This window comes from Jaculus jaculus, chromosome 2 (assembly GCF_020740685.1).
Source record: "Jaculus jaculus isolate mJacJac1 chromosome 2, mJacJac1.mat.Y.cur, whole genome shotgun sequence".
In the NCBI taxonomy this organism is placed as follows: Eukaryota; Metazoa; Chordata; class Mammalia; order Rodentia; family Dipodidae; genus Jaculus; species Jaculus jaculus.
Genome location: NC_059103.1, coordinates 55,448,435 through 55,469,079, shown reverse-complemented (window position 1 = coordinate 55,469,079; position 20,645 = coordinate 55,448,435). Strand labels below are relative to the sequence as shown.

At 41.5% G+C, this 20,645-nt stretch overlaps 1 protein-coding gene across 1 annotated transcript in view; it reads left to right on the top strand.

Annotated features, from left to right (window-relative positions):
* Positions 1-20,265, top strand: part of LOC101599360 (procathepsin L-like) — a 61,344-nt gene extending 41,079 nt beyond the window's left edge. Inside the window, exons 3-7 of the mRNA XM_004656864.2 lie at positions 16,957-17,103; positions 17,600-17,824; positions 18,535-18,697; positions 19,638-19,755; positions 20,166-20,265. Coding sequence (XP_004656921.2) covers positions 16,957-17,103; positions 17,600-17,824; positions 18,535-18,697; positions 19,638-19,755; positions 20,166-20,265 — 753 coding nt within the window. The remainder of the gene's footprint in view (positions 1-16,956; positions 17,104-17,599; positions 17,825-18,534; positions 18,698-19,637; positions 19,756-20,165) is intronic.
* The last annotated feature ends 380 nt before the right edge of the window (positions 20,266-20,645 follow it).

The following is a 20,645-nucleotide window of genomic DNA, read 5'->3' as shown; positions in this document are numbered from 1 at the left end:
TCCTCACTTTTTGAGGAAAAAAATTATTTTTTTTGTTTCTTTAATTAGAGATGTTCATGTTTTAATCCAGTGATAAGTGAAACACTTCCCTCTCTTACATCTGTCCCTTTAACATCTCATTCTCTCCCAGTTTTCCATCTGCATGGGGAAAAATTTTAAGTAACAATTATCGCTCTAGAGGGGGTGGAACTGAAGAGTATTCACTAGAGTTCTTGCTGACTATTAGACTTTGTGCTGAACTCTATAAGCAGAAAGATAAAATTCAAAGTCTGTTTCTCAAAGAACTCACACACTATTGAGAAAAAGATACCTACATAATTTTATAATCATTATTCTATTGATTAGTATATATATAGGGTTACATAATGTGCTATAAAAGAAAAGAAGATTGAGAATGAAGACAAAGAAACTAAATTGTAAATGGCACAAAACTCAGGTGTTTTGCTTTAGGATGCACCTTGGTCCATTGCTTCTCATGGTCTGGGTTTGAGGTGTGACTGGTTGTTGAAGGAAAGATCAATTAGGTGCAATTTCCTGGGGAGGCAAATCCTCTAGGAAGTCATCCACAGCTCACAGCACCTGTCTTAGTGCAGATAGGATCACAGCATCCTTTATGGAGTTCAGCTCTCAGTCCAAAGCATAATTGTCAACAATCAAGATCCTAGAGATAGGAATGCCTGGCATTCTGTGGGCATTAAGTACCTCCTTGGTGAGAAGCTCTTTGCTTAAGAGTTTTAGCATTGTTTTCCATAGCATCAATGAAGTGATTGTGCAAATGGGAAGGTCTTCCAAAGCAAAGACCAGTGGCCAGTGGCCCCCCAGTGACTGAGCAAACACACTTAAAATACTTTGATACTTTCTTCCTATGTACTCATTATTCTCTACCTTCTCTTGTGAGAACAAATGAGGAGATTTAATGTACCCCTTGAGTTGCAATACTGACATGTGCAAATAATTACCAATGCTTTCCAAGGTGGCATCATCTAGTCCAAAGTAAGACTTGTAGAGATTCAAGGTCTCCTCTAGATTCTCTGTGTCTCTGACCAATCCCCCAAGAGGAAGGGTGGCCCATGCTCTAGTCTTCAGAGCCTGCAGCCAGATCTTCTGCTTCAGGGAGTCCCTCTTCTGGTCAATGATGGCCTGAGTAACACTGTGCAAGGAGAGCATGAAGCTGAGACACTTGTAGGCTGGGAGCTCCTGCACCTTCCAGCCTCTGGAAGTCATAGTAGACACATCAAAGTTAGAGACCATGAAGATCTGAGGTTCATTTGAGACAAAACGCTGGAGTTTCCTTGGTATGTCATCACAGACATGTTTTATGAATTCCTCCTAGTGAAACAGTTTGACCTATACAAGAACTACAAGAACTAGGTCATTATCTACCTCGGTTCAAACAAAGTAGAAACTCTTATTCATTTGTGAAATAGATTTGGCCAGTTCTGCATTATCATATTTAAAGCATGCAGAGGAGACAATGATGAAGCAGTCATATGCCTCAAACTTCATTTCCTTCAGATAGTTTTGTATGTTGGTTATAGACCCAATGCCTGGAAGATCCCATATTTTTATATCAGGAAACTTTGGATGTGTATATGCAGTTCTTGCTATCATTGTTCACCCCATCACACTGTTATCCACTCCTCTTTCTTTAGGCTCCTCATCCTGCAAGACACTGATGAGACTGGTTTTCCTCGACCCATGTTCCCCTGTCAGTGCAATGTTCAGTGGGATTGCCTTGACATCTCTAAGTACTTCTCTGACACAAGAAACCACTTCCTGAATGTTGCCCATCTCCAGGTTGGGTTCAATCAAAGTCAATATTTCCTTAAAGACATGTTCACTGTCATTCCTAAAATTCTATGGCTGTCAAAGCTGGAGGCCATCTCATGTGTGTCTATATGAGAGGGTTCTGAAGAAGATCGGTCCATGGCTCTGAGCAGCTGAAGGCACACTATGGAGGTGTTCCTGCTAAAGTTCCAGATTGCCCAAACAACAGTGTCATTTATATGTATTTCAAAGTGATCAGAAGACAGAAGACAAAGGGTACAAAGTGGCAGTTTTCACTGGAATTATGAGCTTTAACTTTACAAGGTGAATAGCTTTGAAATAGCCAATATAATTCTTCACTGTTTCTGCATTCTGCAGGCTTTTTTCTGCCTATAAAGGCTCTTTTTAAATGTTTATTATTATAACCAACGTATTTTGTATGGATACATCATGTGCTGGTACCCTCTTTGCCCTCGTCCCTGACTCCATACCATTGGGGACACTTCTCAGTGGGATTACAAGTATTCCCTATCGGGTTGTGGTTTATGTGTTGTGGGAGCAGCAGTCAGTCAGTTATTTCTGGGGGGAAAGACTGTGTCTGGGCATGATGTCTTAACCTGTGGCGTTTACAATCTTTCCACACACAGCATGCACACTCTTATAATTTTTGCTCTTGTAGTCAGTGCTATGTGGTGGGGGGTTTTATATTTGTACACAAGTAACCATAACTACGAACTTTCTTACTGAAAAGTGGAATTACTTGAAAATCTTTGAATATGTGAGATACTTGAAAATAGAGTTCAAGAAAACAGTTCTGAGGACTGGAGACATGGCTTAGATGTTAGTTTACTTGCCTGCAAAGCCAAAGGACCCAGTCTTAATTTGCCAGGACCCACATAAGGCAGATGCACAAGGTGGAGCATGCATCTGGAGCTCGTTTGCAGTGGCTGGAGGCCCTGGTGCATCCATTCTCTATCTGCCCCCATCCCCTTTCTCTTCCTCCCTCCCCCTCTCTCTCAAATAAAATCTATTTTAAAAAATCAAACCAGAGGGCTGGAGAGATGGCTTAGAGGTTAAGCGCTTGTTTGTGAAGGACCCCGGCTCAAGGCTCGATTCCCCAGGACCCATGTTAGCCAGATGCACAAGGGGGCGCATGCCTCTGGAGTTCATTTACAGTGGCTGGAAGCCCTGGCGTGCCCATTCTCTCTCTCTCTCTCTGTGCCTCTTTCTATTTGTTTCTGTCGATATCAAATAAATAAATAAAAATAAACAAAAAAATCAAACCAGAGATCTAGATGTTCCTAAGTGCCCATCACTGAAGTAGACTTAAAATGCTCCCAGCATGGCTCAAGGAATGTTGCAAAAGAGGGGGTGGAAAAATTGTTAGGGCCACATGTTGGGGCATTTTGCACAGATACATTTCCTCTCCCCCATAACTGACTGCTACCCCCATTATACATGACCCACAATCCCCATGGAGTTGGCCTGCATCCCCAGTGAGGAAGGCCTCTTCAGAAAAGGGGCAGGGAGGAGAGCAGGGAAAGGATGGTACCAACATGTGATATTTTCATACAAAATATGTCCATATCTAATGCTTAAAGAAAGACAAAAGAAAACATTAAAAAGATATATACCATGATCAACTTGGCTTCATCCCATGGATGCAAGGTTGGTTCAACAACTGCAAATTAACGAACATATATCACCATATAAATAAGCTTGAGGACAGGTATCATATGATCATCTTGATAGACAGACAAACATATAATAAGCAAAGCCGATAGAATACCCACAGAATGGGAGAAAATATTTGCAGGTTATCCAACTGATAGAGGCCTTATCTCTAGAATTTACAAAGAACTCAAAAGTCTAAACAATAAGAAGACAAATACCCCACTCACAAAATGGGGCACAGAGTTAAACAGGCAATTCACAGAGGAAGAGATACAAATGGCAAACACACACCTAAGAAAATGTTCATCATCCCTAATCATCAGAGAAATGCAAATTAAAACAACTATGAGATTCCACCTTACCCCAATAAGGATAGCCAACATCAAAAGGTCAAATGAAAATAAATGCTGACGAGGATGTGGAGAAGCAGGGACACTCATTCACTGTTGGTGGGAATGCAGAATGGTACAACCACTTTGGAAAGCAATATGGAGACTCCTGAAAAAGCTGGCTATAGAAATACCAACAGACCCAGTTATACTCTTACTGGGCATCTACCCTAAAACCTTCAAGCCAAAAGCCAGAGAGATTTGCTCAACCATGTTTGTAGCAGCTCAATTCGTAATAGCTAAAAGCTGGAATCAACTCAGATGTCCATCATTAGAAGAATGGATAACAAAGATGTGGTATATCTACACAATGGAATTCTATACAGCAGTAAGAAAAAACGACATAAAGAAATTTGAGGAAAAATGGTTGAACCTGGAACAGATCATTCTCAGCGAACTTACCCAATCACAGAAAAAAAATCGACACATAGTCTCACTCATCTGCAACACCTAACCTGAATCTGCCCAAGATGCCTTACATACCCAGCAAGCACCTCATGGACTACACAATAAGATGGATGGGAGGGCGGGGAGGGAATCAAAGGGTGGAAAACAGTAATCCGGACACAAACGGCAATGGTACCATAAAATTCTACTTCCTAAAAGACAGACCAAATGGCTGAACCTTCACTAGACCCTTACAGGAAACACCTGAACCACAAGACACTGGAGAGGGTAAGATCAAAACTGACCTAAATCTCCTACATCTTCCCTCCCTCCCTCTGCCACTCTCCCCTCTATCTCTATCCTCTCTAACTCTTGTATATTATTTATCTTTTTCCTCAATTTCTTAGTGGACACTGACCTGTAACCCCCACTTCCAGCTTGGGGCTACCATCCACAATGAGCTTGTGATCAGAGAAACCTACAAGGTTTCCCAAAACAATGACAGACTTCTGTCAGAATACTTGATGACCCACCAAAGGCCAGTGGTAAGACCCTATTGCTGAAGACTCCATACGCAGCTGACGTGTAAAATGGAATGACATGGCTGGAAGCCAGGAGAGAGTCAGTCCCCAGACAGTCAGCGTGTCTAGTGCCAGAAGGTGCTACATGGGTGACTGGGGGAAATGACTAATATCTGTCCAAGCAACTAATTGTCTAACCTAATTAGCAACAAATAACCTGATGTGATGCCCACACAAGTGCAATAGTGGCACACAGCCATGGTGAGGAACCAACTGCTCTTGATTTGGCTAACTGATCCCTCAGTGGTACTAGATCCATAGCTGGAGCTGGGAAACAAGTCAGAACCATACCCAAACACAAGCCCACTCTCCAATATCAAGCTATCATCAATCATGGGGTACAAGAGGGCCTAAACCTACCATACGGTCTATTAAAAAAGTAAGTCTTATCTCAATTTTCTGGGTGCTAACTTACTCTCCGTTGGAGAATCTGCTTCTCTTTTCCAGATAGATGCAGATCCTAAGAAGAGAGCTGCCCCAACATACCTCAAAAGGGGCCCAACTGAAACTAAGGACAACTGGCGAAATAAGCAAGGGTGATGTTTTCCTGTGAACCGGATACCAGCACAAAGGGGAAGGAGACCAAGGCAGAGAAAAATCAACTCCTACCAAATCAGAGAGCCAGAGCCTCAGAGGCCCCCAACACCTCAGCACTGAAGCAGACCAAAAATGAACCCAACATGGCTCAGGGAAATTTTGCGGAAGAGGGGGCGGAAAGAATGTCAGAATCACATGTTGGGTCATGATTTGCAGAGACATTTATCATACCAATAACTGGGGGCTAACTCCACAATGCACGACCCATTTTCATTAACAAGGAGGGTCTAATGGGAAGGGGTAGATCACAGATGAGCCTAAATAATGGTACCAAACTGCTTGTATTTACTGAAAAGAAAACTAACAAATTAAATTAAAAAAATAATAATAAATTAAACTCTTATGGGAGAAAAAATAAAAAAAATAAGAAAATAATAAAATAAAGGCTACAAATAACAAATGTACTGCCAACATAATACAAGATGGTGAAAATCTAGAAATATTTCTTCAAAAATCTGTAACAAGAACACTATCTCCATTCTTATTAATATAGTTATTTTTATATTTTTTCATTTATTGATTTGAAAGAGAGAAAGCAATTGAAATTATGGGTGTGCTGGGGCCTCATGTCATTGAAAATAAACTCCACATGCATGTACCACTTTGTGTGTCTGGCTTTACATGGGTACTGGACAATCAAACCAAAGGGTAAACATGCACTTTTAGACACTTAACTACCTCCCCAGCCCTTCATATATTCTTGAAGTCTTAGCTAGAGCAATAACATGAGAAACATGAGAAAAGGATTCTGTTTTCCCTCCTCTTGCCAGGAAACCACACCACTGAGGCTTTGTAGAACTTTCTTCTCTGTGTTGCTTGTATTTTTCCAGCTCTTTTTGGCATTCTTCATTTCATTCATGTATTTTTTTAAAAAAATTTTTATTTATTTATTTGAGAGTGACAGACACACAGAGAAAGACAGATAGAGAGAGAGTGAATGGGCACACCAGGGCTTCCAGCCTCTGCAAACGAACTCCAGATGCGTGCGCCTCCTTGTTCATCTGGCTAACGTGGGACCTGGGGAACTGAGCCTTGAACCGGGATCCTTAGGCTTCACAGGCAAGCGCTTAACCGCTAAGCCATCTCTCCAGCCCTCATTCATGTATTTTTGAAGCTTTTCCTCTATTTCTGTCTCAGGGGTAAAGTCTCTGCTTTAGATTCTCTTTCCATCCTTCACTGGCTCAGTGACAGCTTCTCTAGTCTTTTATGGTCCCTCCCTGTTCAGAAAGTCAATGCCTATGCCTGTCAGGAAAATGATCAGAAGCAAGAATAACATGTAAAGAGAGAAAATGCACTGTTCAAAAGCACAAACAGGTATTACTTGAGGGAAGTCTAGGAACTTTGGCTAGGCAGGAGCAACTTCCTTACCTTATAGACCACGGGGTTCTTACTGGGGCATTGGGGTCTTCCAAATTCTTCTGTTGCAGGGCTGGTTTGCAAAGCAGCTAACCTGGTGAATAAGAGATCTTCAAATAAGGTTGAAAGAAAGGATTGACACCCACCTGTTTCCTTGAACCTCTACATTCACACTGGTATGCTTGTATCAGTATTCAAAAATATGAACTTGCAACAAACCACATACATAGGACAAACAGATTTCATTTAACTTTGCTCTATTGAATTATGGAAGGGTGAGCATTATCCCCTGGGGAATTTTCTCTGTGTATTGGTTGAGGTCAAGGCAACCAAAGGTAGAGGGAGAGAGTGAGTGTGAGAGAGAGACTTCTCCTCTGACTACTGATCCAGAGTGTCTTCTTACATGTAAGAGGAGCCAAAAGACATCCACACCCTCTGAGATGAAGGCTGAAGCTGAGTTGCTTTGGAGGACCCCTGCTGGAAGTGCAGATATGTGCTGAAGGGATATGTGATCCTGGGAAGAACACTGATCCCTATGAATAGTATGCTTTATCTAGGACTTCATCTTCATGAAGAGCTCATCATTGTTCACACTGAAAATGACTTCTCAATGGGTCAATGTGGACCAGATGCCACCCTTGAACTAAAATATGTTTTATGTTAGAAATATCTTGCAGTATCAGTTCTTTTTATGAAAAAACTATTCTGCTCAAAATTATAATTTAAACTATATTTAATTTATTCTTTTGTTTTACTGTTAAATTTTTATGTTAAAACATTTTTGAGAAAACATGTAAAATGTTTTTTCCACCTATACTAGACCTACCATGAGTGAAATTGTGCAGTTTATTTATTTGCATCCCCCATATTGCCATTTAGAAAGTAAAAAGAATAAAATGTGAGTAATCACATGCTGAGCCCTCCAAAACTGATTTTTCAGTGTGTTTATTCTATGCCAATTCATTGAGAAATTGAGACTTTCTATGGGCTGCAAAGATTGTTGCTTTAATAGCAGGTGAATTTTTTTCTAATAGAGTTGTCAGCAATTTATACTAGTCTGGGAAGAGATTTAGAATTGAAAGTACAATCATTAATTTTGTGTGGAATACTGTCTCTGTCTTCTTAGTGGTGTTGGTAGTGATGAAGGGTGGGGAAATCAAGAGACAGGAGAGTGGGGCTGGAGATACGGCGTAGTGGTTAAGGTGGTTGCCTGCAAAGCCAAAGGATGCAAGTTTGATTCCCTAGGACCCAAGTAAGCCTGAAGCACAAGGTGGTGCATGTGCCTAGAGTTTGTCTGCAAGAGCCAAAGGCCCTGATGCAGCCACTCTTTCTTTTTACGTGCCTTTTTCTCCCTCTTTTTCTCTCTCATAAATAAAATAAATAAGTAAATATAAAGAGATATGGGACTAGAGAGATGCCTTAGCAGTTAAGGTGCTTGCCCTGCCAAGCCTAAGGACCCATGTTCAATCTCTATCCAGATCCCAAGCAAGTGCAAGGTCGCACATGTCCACTAGGTGGCACAAACATATGGAGTTTGAACACAATAGCTGAGGACCCGGTGCACCAGTTCGCTCTCTCCTCTCCTCTCTCTAAAAATAAAAATAAAAATAAAATAAAATGATATGGAGAGTGGATATAAATAGACCATGTTTTCAGGTTCTTGTCACCATCTGAGAAAGAGTTCAGCAAAACCAAATAAAGAACTTAGAGTTTAGTAAAGTGGTCACTCCATGCATGATTTGGGGACCCTTAAAAGAGGGCCAACTTTACATAGTTTATTTGGTGGTCTTTGCGCTAAATCTTGGAAACATGGTAGAAAGTTTCCTAGGCTATTTCTTGACCAGTGTGATTTAAGGAATACTTCATTGATTTGTATCTGAGGCTGCAGAGTAGAAGACTAATAATTGTTTTTCTTTATCACAAGCTCAGTTTGATGACTACTGATCTCACTTGTAGACAGCATATAGTATGTAGATTATAAATTCTTGCTTTCACATTCCTTGTTGATTTGCTGTTTTAAATATCTTTCTTTTGAATGACTGAGTTAAGGGAAATCTCTGAAGATTTGGACAATTGGCCAAGTGTAGGGAAATTCCATGAGTTTCAGACACAGAGAATTTGAATCATATCATAAAGAAACAACACATTTTGAATTGTCTTAGAAATGCTATTATGGTATTGTTTCCAGTAATAGCAGTTTTAGGGGAGCACTGGGTCAAAGCAAGGCTGCTTTCCACACAGACACCCTCCTGATTAATACGTGCTCTTTACTTCTTGTACCCTTTATATGGCTGCTTGCAGCCCAAGATGAGAGGAGATGCACTTGTAAACTTTCTATAAGATTTAATCAGTGACACCCCAGTTTATGTGCGTGCCACTCCTGTGTTGTTACTGTGAGCCAATCTGTTTAGAAAGACTGTGAACCCCATCCAAGCTTTTCTTTTCAGTCTTTTCCACTTCTGCCTTCCACTTTAGAGCCTTTCAAATGTGCTGGTACCATGTCATCACAGAAACAGCTCAGGAATTCTAGCTAATACCTAGCAGCTACCCTTTGCTTCAACTTTTGACACATACCATTTCATGGATAAGGTATTACATTTACGTTCTTGTGTTGGAAATTTCAAAATGTGTGTTCAAGTAGCATGATTAAGTACTAAGAAATACCTAGCAGGGTATTTGAAATGTATTTTTGTGTGTGCACAAGTGTGTCTGTGTGTATATTCATTTCAGTGTGCATACAGGTTCATGTGTGTTTTCAGGACTCATGTGCACTTAGTGCAGATGTGTGGGGCAAGAACACAAACTCAGGTGTCATTCTACATGTCCTGCCATCTATTTTTTACTGAGGGGTGTGTCACTGGCTTGAAAACCATCATGTAGACTAGACTGGTGAGACATTGAACCACAGGGATCTGCCTTTGTCTGCCTTCCCATTGCCAGGATTACAATTGTTGACCACTAGGCCTGGCAATTGTTTTTGCATGTGGGTGGATAATGTGGTGTGTGTGTGTGTGTGTGTGTGTGTGTGTGTGTGTGTGTTATACATGTTCACATGCAGCACTCTGTGTGTATATCTGTGGGAGAATTCCTCTGTGATGGATGAGGTGACTGTCAAGTGACCCTTCCACCTATTCTTACCTGAGCTGGACTGTCTCTCTCTCCCTCTCTTTGGTTTTTAAAGGTAGGGCTTCATTCCAGTCCAGGCTGATTTATTTTTTATAAAACCCTACAATCCTCTGATTCCTCCTTCCCAACATGTTGGAGTTACAAATGTGTGTGGCCCTGCACAGCTGTTTACATGGGTCCTGAGTATGAAGTTGAGAAGTCTTTCAGACCTCCTCAGTTCTTCCTGCTTGCACGGAAAGTGCTTTCATCCTCTGAGAGGTCTTTCCAGCCCCAGCTCCAACATTTATATTATGGGTTTTGAGGTTAAACTCAGGTCCTCAGTCTTGGCAGTTAATCCCTTACTGACTAAGTTGTATTCCCAGCCTTCTTGTGGTATTTATCAATTGCACAGTATATTTGTAACATTTAAGGTGACAAGTGCGGTACGCTACACTTAGCCTGTATAGAACCTGCCTGGAACATTGATTTTCAACACAGGATAACCATTTCTAAAATCAATTTTTAATAATGATCAATTTTATAAAGATGCTAGAAAATATGATGGTGCAAATAATGATGCTCTGAACTTATAACAGCCAACAACTGTGGGCTAACTCCACAATGCACAACCCATATACATCAACAAGGAGGGGCCAATGGGGAGGTGGTAGGCCATGGATGAGCCTAATAATGGTACCAAACTGCCTGTATTTGCTGAATAGAAAACTAAATAAAAAATAAACAAATAAATAAAAGAAAGTTCTTACCTAAAAATAAATAGATTTAAAGATAACTTGCAGGCAACTATTTAACTGCAAACAACAAATTAGATTTATTTTATTGATGAATTTCTTTGTTGGTACCTTTTATAATATGTGCACTTTAACATAGTACATAGAGTGATAGGTATGATTGTTGCTCTATATAGTGGATCAAGTTAATCTCAAGTAAAATTCACTTTATAAATAGGGGTGAACTACATACCTATTTTTATCAAAGAAGTCAAAATATACTTTAAACCATTATTATAACCATGACAAGTTATTTTCTCTGAAAGGTTTCTATAAAGAATATATGTTTGAAAAGTGAAGTATCTTCAATGTACCTTCTTTCCTGAATCTGTAGCTTGATGAGCCCAGCTGGCTGGTCCTCCAAGCCTTGTATGCTGGGCTGCAGATGTCTGGAAGCTGTGCTGTGTTGTCCACTGTAGCTCGCTCACATGGCCAGTAGTTGGTATCCGTTGTCAATCTCCTTGTGTCTTCATTTCTCTCCACATGGCCTCTCAATTTGCCAAAGACTTTGAAAAATATGGAAGCTGGTCCCAAAAAGAAGCATTTGAAGCAGTGAAGGGAGATGCTGCAACTGCCTTCAGTTTGAGAGCACTGGCTGTGCTGCAGGCTCACACAAGTTGCTGGGAAGGGAAGAAGGGTTCCACCTCCACAGAAGGCAGAACCACAAACACAACTGTCACCCAACCAATGGTAGGGCGGAATTCCCCGTGTTTGCTGAGTCTTCTCATGGCATCCTATAAAACTGTGTCATACTCTGCTATTTCATAGATCATGTATTTTTTTTTCTGTCACCACCCCCCCCACTTACATACTGATTTTAAACAGAGTTGACTGTGTAGATAGAACAGGATGAGTTTGGTCTTCCATATATCTTTGGAATAATGTATGCATGTAAAATAACTGTAGGACCATTGCCAGACACATATCAAAACAGAAGAAAAACAAAAATTTACTGTTTTTTAATATAAATCATGTAGAAACTTGTATGGATGCATCCTATGTTAGTACTATCAATTCCCTCCTCCCTGCCCCCAGCTGATCACAGATGTCTGAGATCGGTCTGCAATAGTTGTTTCTTCTCATTGTTTAACTTGGTGAACAAATGTTGATATTTGTACATTTAGGCTTTATAGCAGAGATTTCTGACTGCTGCCTCTGATCTGTTTTCCCATTCCTCCTTACTGAGGATCCATAAATTTTTAGCCTGACAAGCAGAAAAAAAAGAATATATATTTGATTATCAATACCAGGTATGAATTTCCTCCCACTGAACAGGCCTCATGTCTAATGAGCAGTTGATTACCCCCAGAGTCTATGCACCACTACTGAAGTGTGTCTATCTTTTCTGGATGCTTGATTTTGTAGCTTATAGGACCCCTTGCTTGTTCATTCTGTCAGTGGTCACTATCCCCCACAGCTTGCTTTTAAACAACATGTAGGCTTCCATTTCAGTTCCAGCATAATCTCTCTACATTTTGTAACTGCAGTCTGTAGTATCTTCAGCAATAGGGTCTTACCATGGAGAACTTGTGTGTAACCAATGCTTTGATAATGGCCTGGGTTGGTTGGGGGGGGGGCATGGACCTCCCTGACCAACAACTCATTATGGGAGTTAACACAGTTTTTACACTGGAATTTACCAGCAAGAGCTTATGGTTTTAGGATAAAGCTTTCTCCTCCTAAGACAGCATATTTCTGCCTAAGATATCCCCCCTCTCTTATTAAGAGTTATATCTTTTAATTAGCTAACCAAGAGGAAGGTTTATATGGTACGGATTCATGCCATAATTAGCTTTGTGTACCCCCCATCTGCCCTTCCCTCATTCTCTGCAAAGACCCTTCCACCTCCTTTATTCTTTTCCTCCACTTACCTGTCAAGTATCCCCTCCTCTCTTCACTCCCTGCATCTTCCCTCTCTCAAGATGCATTATAACTTTCTTGCCAATGTCAGCAATGCTTATAACAACTTATAAACAAATCAAACTGTTCCATGTTGGGAACCTCACATAACAGAGAATGTGCAGCATTTGGAATCAAGTGCGAAGCCTATGGCTTGGAGAGTTGGCTAAAAGGAGAAGGCATGACCACCGAAAAGTCTTCTAAAATGTCTGTGCTTTTCCTCTGAGGTGGTTTCAATCAGATGTCCCCATAAATTCATGTGCTCTGAATGTTTGATTCCCAGCTGGTTACAGTTTGGAAAGTGAAACTTTGCTGAAGGAGGTGTGTCACTATGAATGGATCTTGAGGTTTATTAACCCTAGCTTGCCAATGTTTGTCTGGCTGACTGTCCTGCTGCTGTTTTCTACCTGCTGTGGAAAGGAGATGCTGTTCAGCCTATGCTTCTGTCAGGCTTTGCTTTTCCCTGCCACCATGAAGCCTCTGCTTGAGACTGTAGCCCAGATAAAAACTTTCCTCCCTTGGGCTGGAGAGATGGCTTAGCCGTTAAGCGCTTGCCTGTGAAGCCTAAGGATCCCGGTTCGAGGCTCGGTTCCCCAGGTCCCACGTTAGCCAGATGCACAAGGGGGTGCACGCATCTGGAGTTCGTTTGCAGAGGCTGGAAGCCCTGGCGCGCCCATTCTCTCTCTCTCTCTCTCTCTCTCTCTCTCTCTCTCTCTCTCTCTCTCTCTGTCTTTCTCTCTGTGTCTGTCACTCTCAAATAAATAAAAAATATTAAAAAAAAAAAAACTCCTCCCACCAGGTGCTTCGGGTCAGGTGATTTATCCCAGCAACAAGAAGGTAAGCACAGCATCCTCCTTGGTCCGTACGGCTCCTATTCTTGGCTCAACAGTCTGCTTTTACAGGTGGTAGTGAACACTGGAGAGATCCAAGATCCATCAGTATGACAAGAAGAGAAAGCCAGCTGTCTAGCATGTGAAGAATCATCTCTCACACACCTGCCAGGGCTCAGGGAACACTGCAGAGGAGTGCTGTTCCCACTTCCAGCCAGAGAACCTCCTCCATGAACATGGTATTAGATGCTGAGGAAACTCGTCAAGCAGAAAATCAGAGGCCACTCAGAGCTCAACAGTAAAACAGACTTGTATACCTTTATATCTGTTTTTAATTTTTTTACCTGAAATTCCAATATCAAAGTACATGAAGGTAAGTTTCTTAAATCTGAAGATAGAGACTGAAGACAATATAATATATAAAAATATAAGAGAAAATTAAAACAAATTTCCAAATTTTCATCCTTTTGTTTATTAACTAGGTTGGTAAAAATAACATATTAAAAATTAGTGTATTAAAAAGTAGGAAGGGAAGACTCCAGAATGAGGAGACAGGAAAGGATGTATTACATATGTCAGGCTGTCTTAGGAGACACCTAGCCCTATTCTGTTCCTTTTCCCTCTTAGGCCTTCATCCTCTCCTTGTCCAGGCATCACATTACTCTAAACATCCTTGTGAGACCAAGGGTACTATGCCCTGACACCAGCAGAGAATGGTCCCTGGTATTTGTATTCCCACTAGGTCCCATTTTAGCTGTGCATTAATTAGGAAGCACTAGACTAGAATGCAGTGGCTCACAAAACTCCAGAGACGATTTTGGGAAAAGCATTAGTTATAAAGGACAGACAGAATTAGCTAAAAATACAGACATATTCTGCTCCAGAGGCTCATACTTTGTGATCTAAGGTCTCAAGACTGGAATCCTAAATTATTATTATTATTTTTTGTTTGTTTGTTTGTTTTTTTCAAGGTAGGGTCTCACTCTGGTCCAGGCTGACCTGGAATTAACTCTGTAGTCTCAGGGTGGCCTTGAACTCACAGCGATCCTCCTACCTCTGCCTCCCGAGTGCTGGGATTAAAGGCGTGTGCCACCACGCCCGGCCTAAATTATTCTTATATGGACACCTAGCTCACCTGTCTACAGGGCAGAGTGGCAGCTTCCACCTGCAGCCTCAGGACAGGCTCCAATCTCAGTAAGTACCTAGAGACTAGAGCCTGAGGTCATCAGCACAGCCAGTTGCGAGCAGGGGAGGGTTGTGGGGTGGGGCCATGAAGCCAGAGGTTTGCATTTAAAACCTAAGACAGTTGCTTCTAGACCAGATCCTTGGATCTCAGCAACCTCTAAATACTTGAGTGTGTGGATTCCACCTTCATAGAAGAGGACACCCCAGGTGAGCAGTGCTGGCATTGTTGTGACATATTGGAACTGAGACAGGAGATGTGACCTGAGGACTCCCTGGAGTGAGAACATGTTCTCAACTTCTACATCTCTGGCATAGAGAAGGGAAGGAGGGAGGATGGGGAATCCACCGAGAGACCTGACATCTCAGGGGTCCCAGGTTGTTCAGGACCTCAGTGAGTACAAGATCAAACCTGGCCACAGGGAGGAGTCATCCTATTCCCCAATACTCTTCCTCTCATTCCTATCACTCTCTGTACCAGCAGGGATCACCTTCTTGCACATCACTATCTTGTAAAATCCTTTGTTTAAGCTGACATTTTGGAGGGGAACAGCTGGTGGCATGTCCCAACCAGGCCCTATCTGGTGTGTTGTATGGGAGATGGGGCAAAGACCCAAGCCTGGACCCCTTACCAGGGCCTGCTCTTGTATCTACCCTGCCATGGTAGCTCTGGATTCTGTGGCTTGGCCACCTCCTCCCTTCCTCAAGGAGACAGTGAGTGGGAACTTTAAAAGCATAGTCCTGAGTGTGGGACAGAGAGACTAGCATATATTGTCTTCTAGTTTTCTCTTGGAAGGAGAGATTCCAAGAGACAGTCATGTCTTGCTGTAAGTTAGGCAGGAAGAATGCATCAGGTCACCCCAACTCTGTGATCCCTTGGTTTCCAGATGTGACATTAGGGAATTTTTGCTTAGATGATCTCAGTGCTATTGGTGCAAATCCCAGGGCAACACTGTCTTAAGTTCTTAGCTGTTACTTTGAGTTTCTTAACCACAAGGTACATGAACATTGTTGTATTCGGTGAGTTTGCAGTGCTCACACTGTTTCCATTTTTAGAACCCTGGGATGCTGCATTTCATTTTGTTAGAACAAATGCCTCCAATCCCCATTCCATGTATATGTAGATAAATATTTGGAAGAGTTCAAATAATTTTATTCTCCCTGAGTGGCCTTAGCTTCTCAGAAGAGTGTAAGAAGACATTTTACAGTGTTTATATAGTCATATTTGCATTTATTTTCTCTTTCTAGGATTTTGAGAAATGTTTCTTATTCTCCTCCTGACCTTATGCTTGGGAATATCCTTAGCTTCTGCAATAATTGATCCCAGTCTTGATGCTCAGTGGCTCGAGTGGAAGAAAAAGTATGGAAAAATATATAGCAAGGTTGGTAACATGGACATTGGAGGGACACAAGAGAGGATGGAGCTTTGCTGTAGGGAATGTGAGTTATGGAAGCCCAGTCTCACCAACACCCTAAAGAGAGCATAAAGAAAATGTGGCAAGGGCTGGGGAGTAGCTTAACAAGAAGAGCTCTTGCTAAGCAAGTATGATGTCCTTAAGGGAGAGACCTAAGTTTAATCTCTAGCATCCATAAAAAAGCCAGATATGGGGCTAGAGAGATGGCTTAGCGGTTGAACGCTTGCCCATGAAGCCTAAGGACACTGGTTCGAGGCTCGGCTCCCCAGGTCCCACGTTAGCCAGATGCACAAGGGGGCGCACGCATCTGGAGTTCATTTGCAGTGGCTAGAGGCCTTGGCATGCCCATTCTCTCTCTTACTCTCTCTCTGTGTCTCTTTTTCTCTCTGTATGTCACTCTCAAATAAATAAAAATAAGCAAAAAAAAAATTTTTTTAAAGCCAGATATGGCCATGTACACCAGTAACCCCTGTCCTGTGGAGGGCAGAAGCAGGAGTACTGCTGGGCCTCACTGATCAACATGCCTGACTGAAAAAATGAGAGTTCCACATTCAATGAGTGACTCTTTCAATAAAAACACAGATTTCCTCTGTTCTGCACACATATGCATATAGGGTGCATGCATCTGCATTCACATATACACACAGTAGACTTACACACACACAGCAAATCACCACAACACACACACACACACACATACTGGGAGCACAATGAGGAAAAATGGTCCATCTTCCAAAGTGGAGGAAGACCACACATTATATTAATTTCTAGAGTGAAGAGGAACACAGACGAACGATATGGGAGGAGAATGTTCAAATTATTGATCTGCACAATAGGGGATACAGTGAGGGGAAGTACAACTATACCATGAAGATGAACACCTTTGGTGACATGGTGAGTGACATGGATTGCTTAATTCTGTGCAGCAATCTTCCCTGCAGCTCTTTACAGCTCTCTGGCTTTTAATTTTCTTTTTCCTAAAGACAAGTACAGAATTTAGAAGAAAAATGACTGGCCTTCAAAACCAAGTAATAAAGAAGGGGAAAACTTTCCAGAAACGTCAAACTCTTGACCTACCCAAGTCTGTGGACTGGAGAAAGCAGGGATATGTGAGTCCTGTGAAGATGCAGGTATGACAGTATGACATTCACACTGAGCACATGAGAGCTAAGAAGCAATTGATGTCCATATTTGGGTGACTGTGGCATGACATGGAGCTCCTTATTTGCTAAGAATATCCAGCTGTGTAGATGAGGGACCATGAGGGGATGGTCCAGTGGTAAAAGTACTTGCCCCACATGTATGGGAACCTAAATTGGAATCCCTAATACCTACATAAAATCTGAGCCTTGTGGTGGAGCCTATAACTCCAGCACTGGGGAGGCAGAGACAAGAGGATCCTTGGGACTTGATGGCTACTAAGACTAGATTAATAAGAGGTTCAGCAACAGGATCTGTCTGAAAATAATGAGAGTAACTGATCAAGACACCTAACATAGAACCCTTGTCTCTATGTGTACGTGCAGAAATGTGCACGCACCCCACACACGTATTTGACATTGTGAATTATTGGAAGAGTTGCTACTTGTTTTGTTTGTGGATGACAACCTTTTCCTCCATGTTCAGGGTTTCTGTAATTCTTGCTGGGCTTTTAGTGCAGCTGGAGCCCTAGAAGGACAGATGTTCCGGAAAACAGGCCAATTGGTTGAACTGAGTGTACAAAACCTAGTGGACTGTTCTCGAGGTCACGGCAATTTTGCCTGCATAGGTGGCCGAATGGAGTATGCTTTCAACTATGTGAGGGACAACGGAGGCCTAAACACAGAGGAATCCTACCCTTATGAAGAACAGGTACATAGAACTTCTGTAGTGGTGAAAATCCAGGTTTAGGAAAGGGGACAAATTGCAGACATAGTTTTCTAACTTTCAAATTCACATTGAGAAGTGGGCAACTGTCTGCATAGCATCAGTACTGTTATTACATTATCAGCCTTTGCATGGTTGTCTAAGGTCAGGGCCTCCATGGAGCTTTTCTTGCTTCCACAGAACATAGAGAAGGTGGAAATCATTCCATATACAATACAGGGTTCTCGGTGAACATTTCTTTTTATATATTTTTTTATTTTAGAGAAAGACAGAGAGAGAGGCAGGGGGAGACAGAATTGGCATTCCAGGGCCTCACTGCAGTTGAACTCCAGATGCTTGCACCACCTAGTGGGCATGTACGACTTTGCCCTGACCCCACCTTTGTGCATCTGGCTTACATGGAATCTGGAGATTCGAACACGGGTCCTTAGGTTTCTCAGGCAATCACCTTAACCGCTAAGCCATCTCTCTGGCCCTGTGAACATTTCTCATGTACAGAAGACCTAAGGCACATCATGAGGATATGTGAGCTAATTCTCAGTTCCAGATCGGCCATAGCATACCCTGCCTGGGATGATCTATTGCGGCACAGACTGGGATCCTCAGCTGCACAGTGCTGAGTGCTGTGGTTGTAACTCATGTTCTTGGGAGGTGGATGGCAGTAAACAAGTCTCTTCTCTCTTTGCCCTTACAAGGAGGGACCCTGCAGGTACAGACCTGAGAATTCTGCTGTTAATGTCAAAGGCTTTGTGTATGTTCCAAGTAATGAGGCAGCTCTGATGAATGCTGTGGCAACTGTGGGGCCGATTTCTGCTGCAATTAATATGGCTTTTGAATCCTTCCAATTTTATACTGGAGGTGAGTATAGTGCTGATAAGAAATTCATAAACAAAAAGTTCCAACACTACTATAACATATCAGCTTAACAAACTCGTTGGTATATAACATATAATATACACATTTGGATCTACATCTGTCTTTCTGTACATGCAATGGAAACGTGTTGTGTACACTAGATCACACATATAATTCAGAGTCCTGTGAAATGTGAGTACTTCATTTTTTATTTTTTATTCTTGGTTTTTTGAGATAGGGTCTTTCTGTAGACCAGGCAGAGCTAGAATTCACTATGTAGTTTCAGGGTCACCTCACGAGGGCTGAGATTAAAGGCATTTACCACCATGCCCAGTAGTACTCCATATTTAAAAGAAAAAAAATGTATTATATAACTTGATTTACTCAAATCTCTCCCTGTTTGAATATATTTAATTCTTTTGTTGACATTTTATTTGTGTAATAAGTCTTAAAGGAGTCTGTTGATTCATGTGACTATGCTGTCTATTGTTTTGGGCTGAAGTTCTGTAAGCAGAAATACAAGATGTCAGGGAGTACTCTTACATAAACATAGGCACCAAGGTTTATATTAATTTGTAGTTTGACAGCCTATTTGTTTATTTATTAGAAAGACAAAGGAAAGAAAGAGACAGAGAGACAGAGAAAGAAAATGGGTGTGCCAGGGTCTCCAGCCACTGCAAACGAACTCCAGACATATGCGCCACCTTGTGCATCTGGCTTATGTGGGTAATTGCTAAGCCATCTGTCTAGCACTAGCCCATTTTTGGAAGCTTGTTTTTAAACCAGAGTTTGTATCAGCAGTAATAACAATGGATTCTATTGCTATGTCTTATCTGGAGTTTATATACCATTTCAATGAACTTGAAAATGTTTCCCTTATCATTTGGGAACAAAATGACACTTTTGGGTCCTTGGGGGCACTCACCCCAGCATTTATTTCCAGGCATTTATTATGAACCAGGCTGCACTGACACTTTTGTGAATCATGCTGTTCTGGTGGTTGGCTATGGCTTTGAAGGAGAGGAATCGGATGGCAATCACTACTGGCTGATCAAGAACAGGTACAATTGGCCAAAATTATTATCATTTAAAATTCCTAAGAGCATTCTTGTTTGCAGTCAGTATTTGGGTGGAAGTCTTAGAAATCTTGACCACATTTAAGTTGAACACATACTACCTAACATATGGTAATAACATTAAAATTCTGTCACAGGCTTCCTGAGGGAATAATCAAGTATTTGTAGCATTGCATTTTTAAATTCTGACAGAGTTCTTAAGTTTGTACCAGAAGACGGTATCTTTCTCTGTCTCTCACTTGTACAGTCTCACATAAGATGATTGTGTTCAGGTGTTTTCTGATATTTTCTGTTAAGTGTCATCTCTGGCGGACTTAAAATAAGATATTGTTGTAAAAAGAAAAGCCACTATGCTGTATTTTTTCTATTAAACAAAAGCCTTGCTCTTCTTTCAGCTGGGGTAGATATTGGGGCATTGATGGCTACATGAAGTTAGCCAAAGACAGAAACAACCACTGTGGGATTGCCACATTACCCAGCTACCCCTCCGTGTGAGCTGCAGGACGATGACAAGGAAGGGCTCTGCTGACCACAGCATGTACCAAGAAGACCTGAGTGGCTAAATACCTATGTTGGAATGTTGTTTCTGAGACATATTTCATGTAGCAAAACATTACCACTAGTGTAATTATGATGAAAACTCCTTTGTATTAATGACTTTAATTATGAGTTTGAATTTAAAATTTTTACAAGAATATGCAAAATTTTGTCTTTAAAACTAAAATTTGGGGGGCTGGAGAGATTTCTCAGTGGTTAGGGCACTTGGCTGCAGAGCTAATAACCTGGGTTTGATTTCCCAGTACCCACGTAAAGCCACATGCAAAAAGTGACACATGTATCTGGAGTTCATTTACAGCAACTGGTGGCCCTGGCAT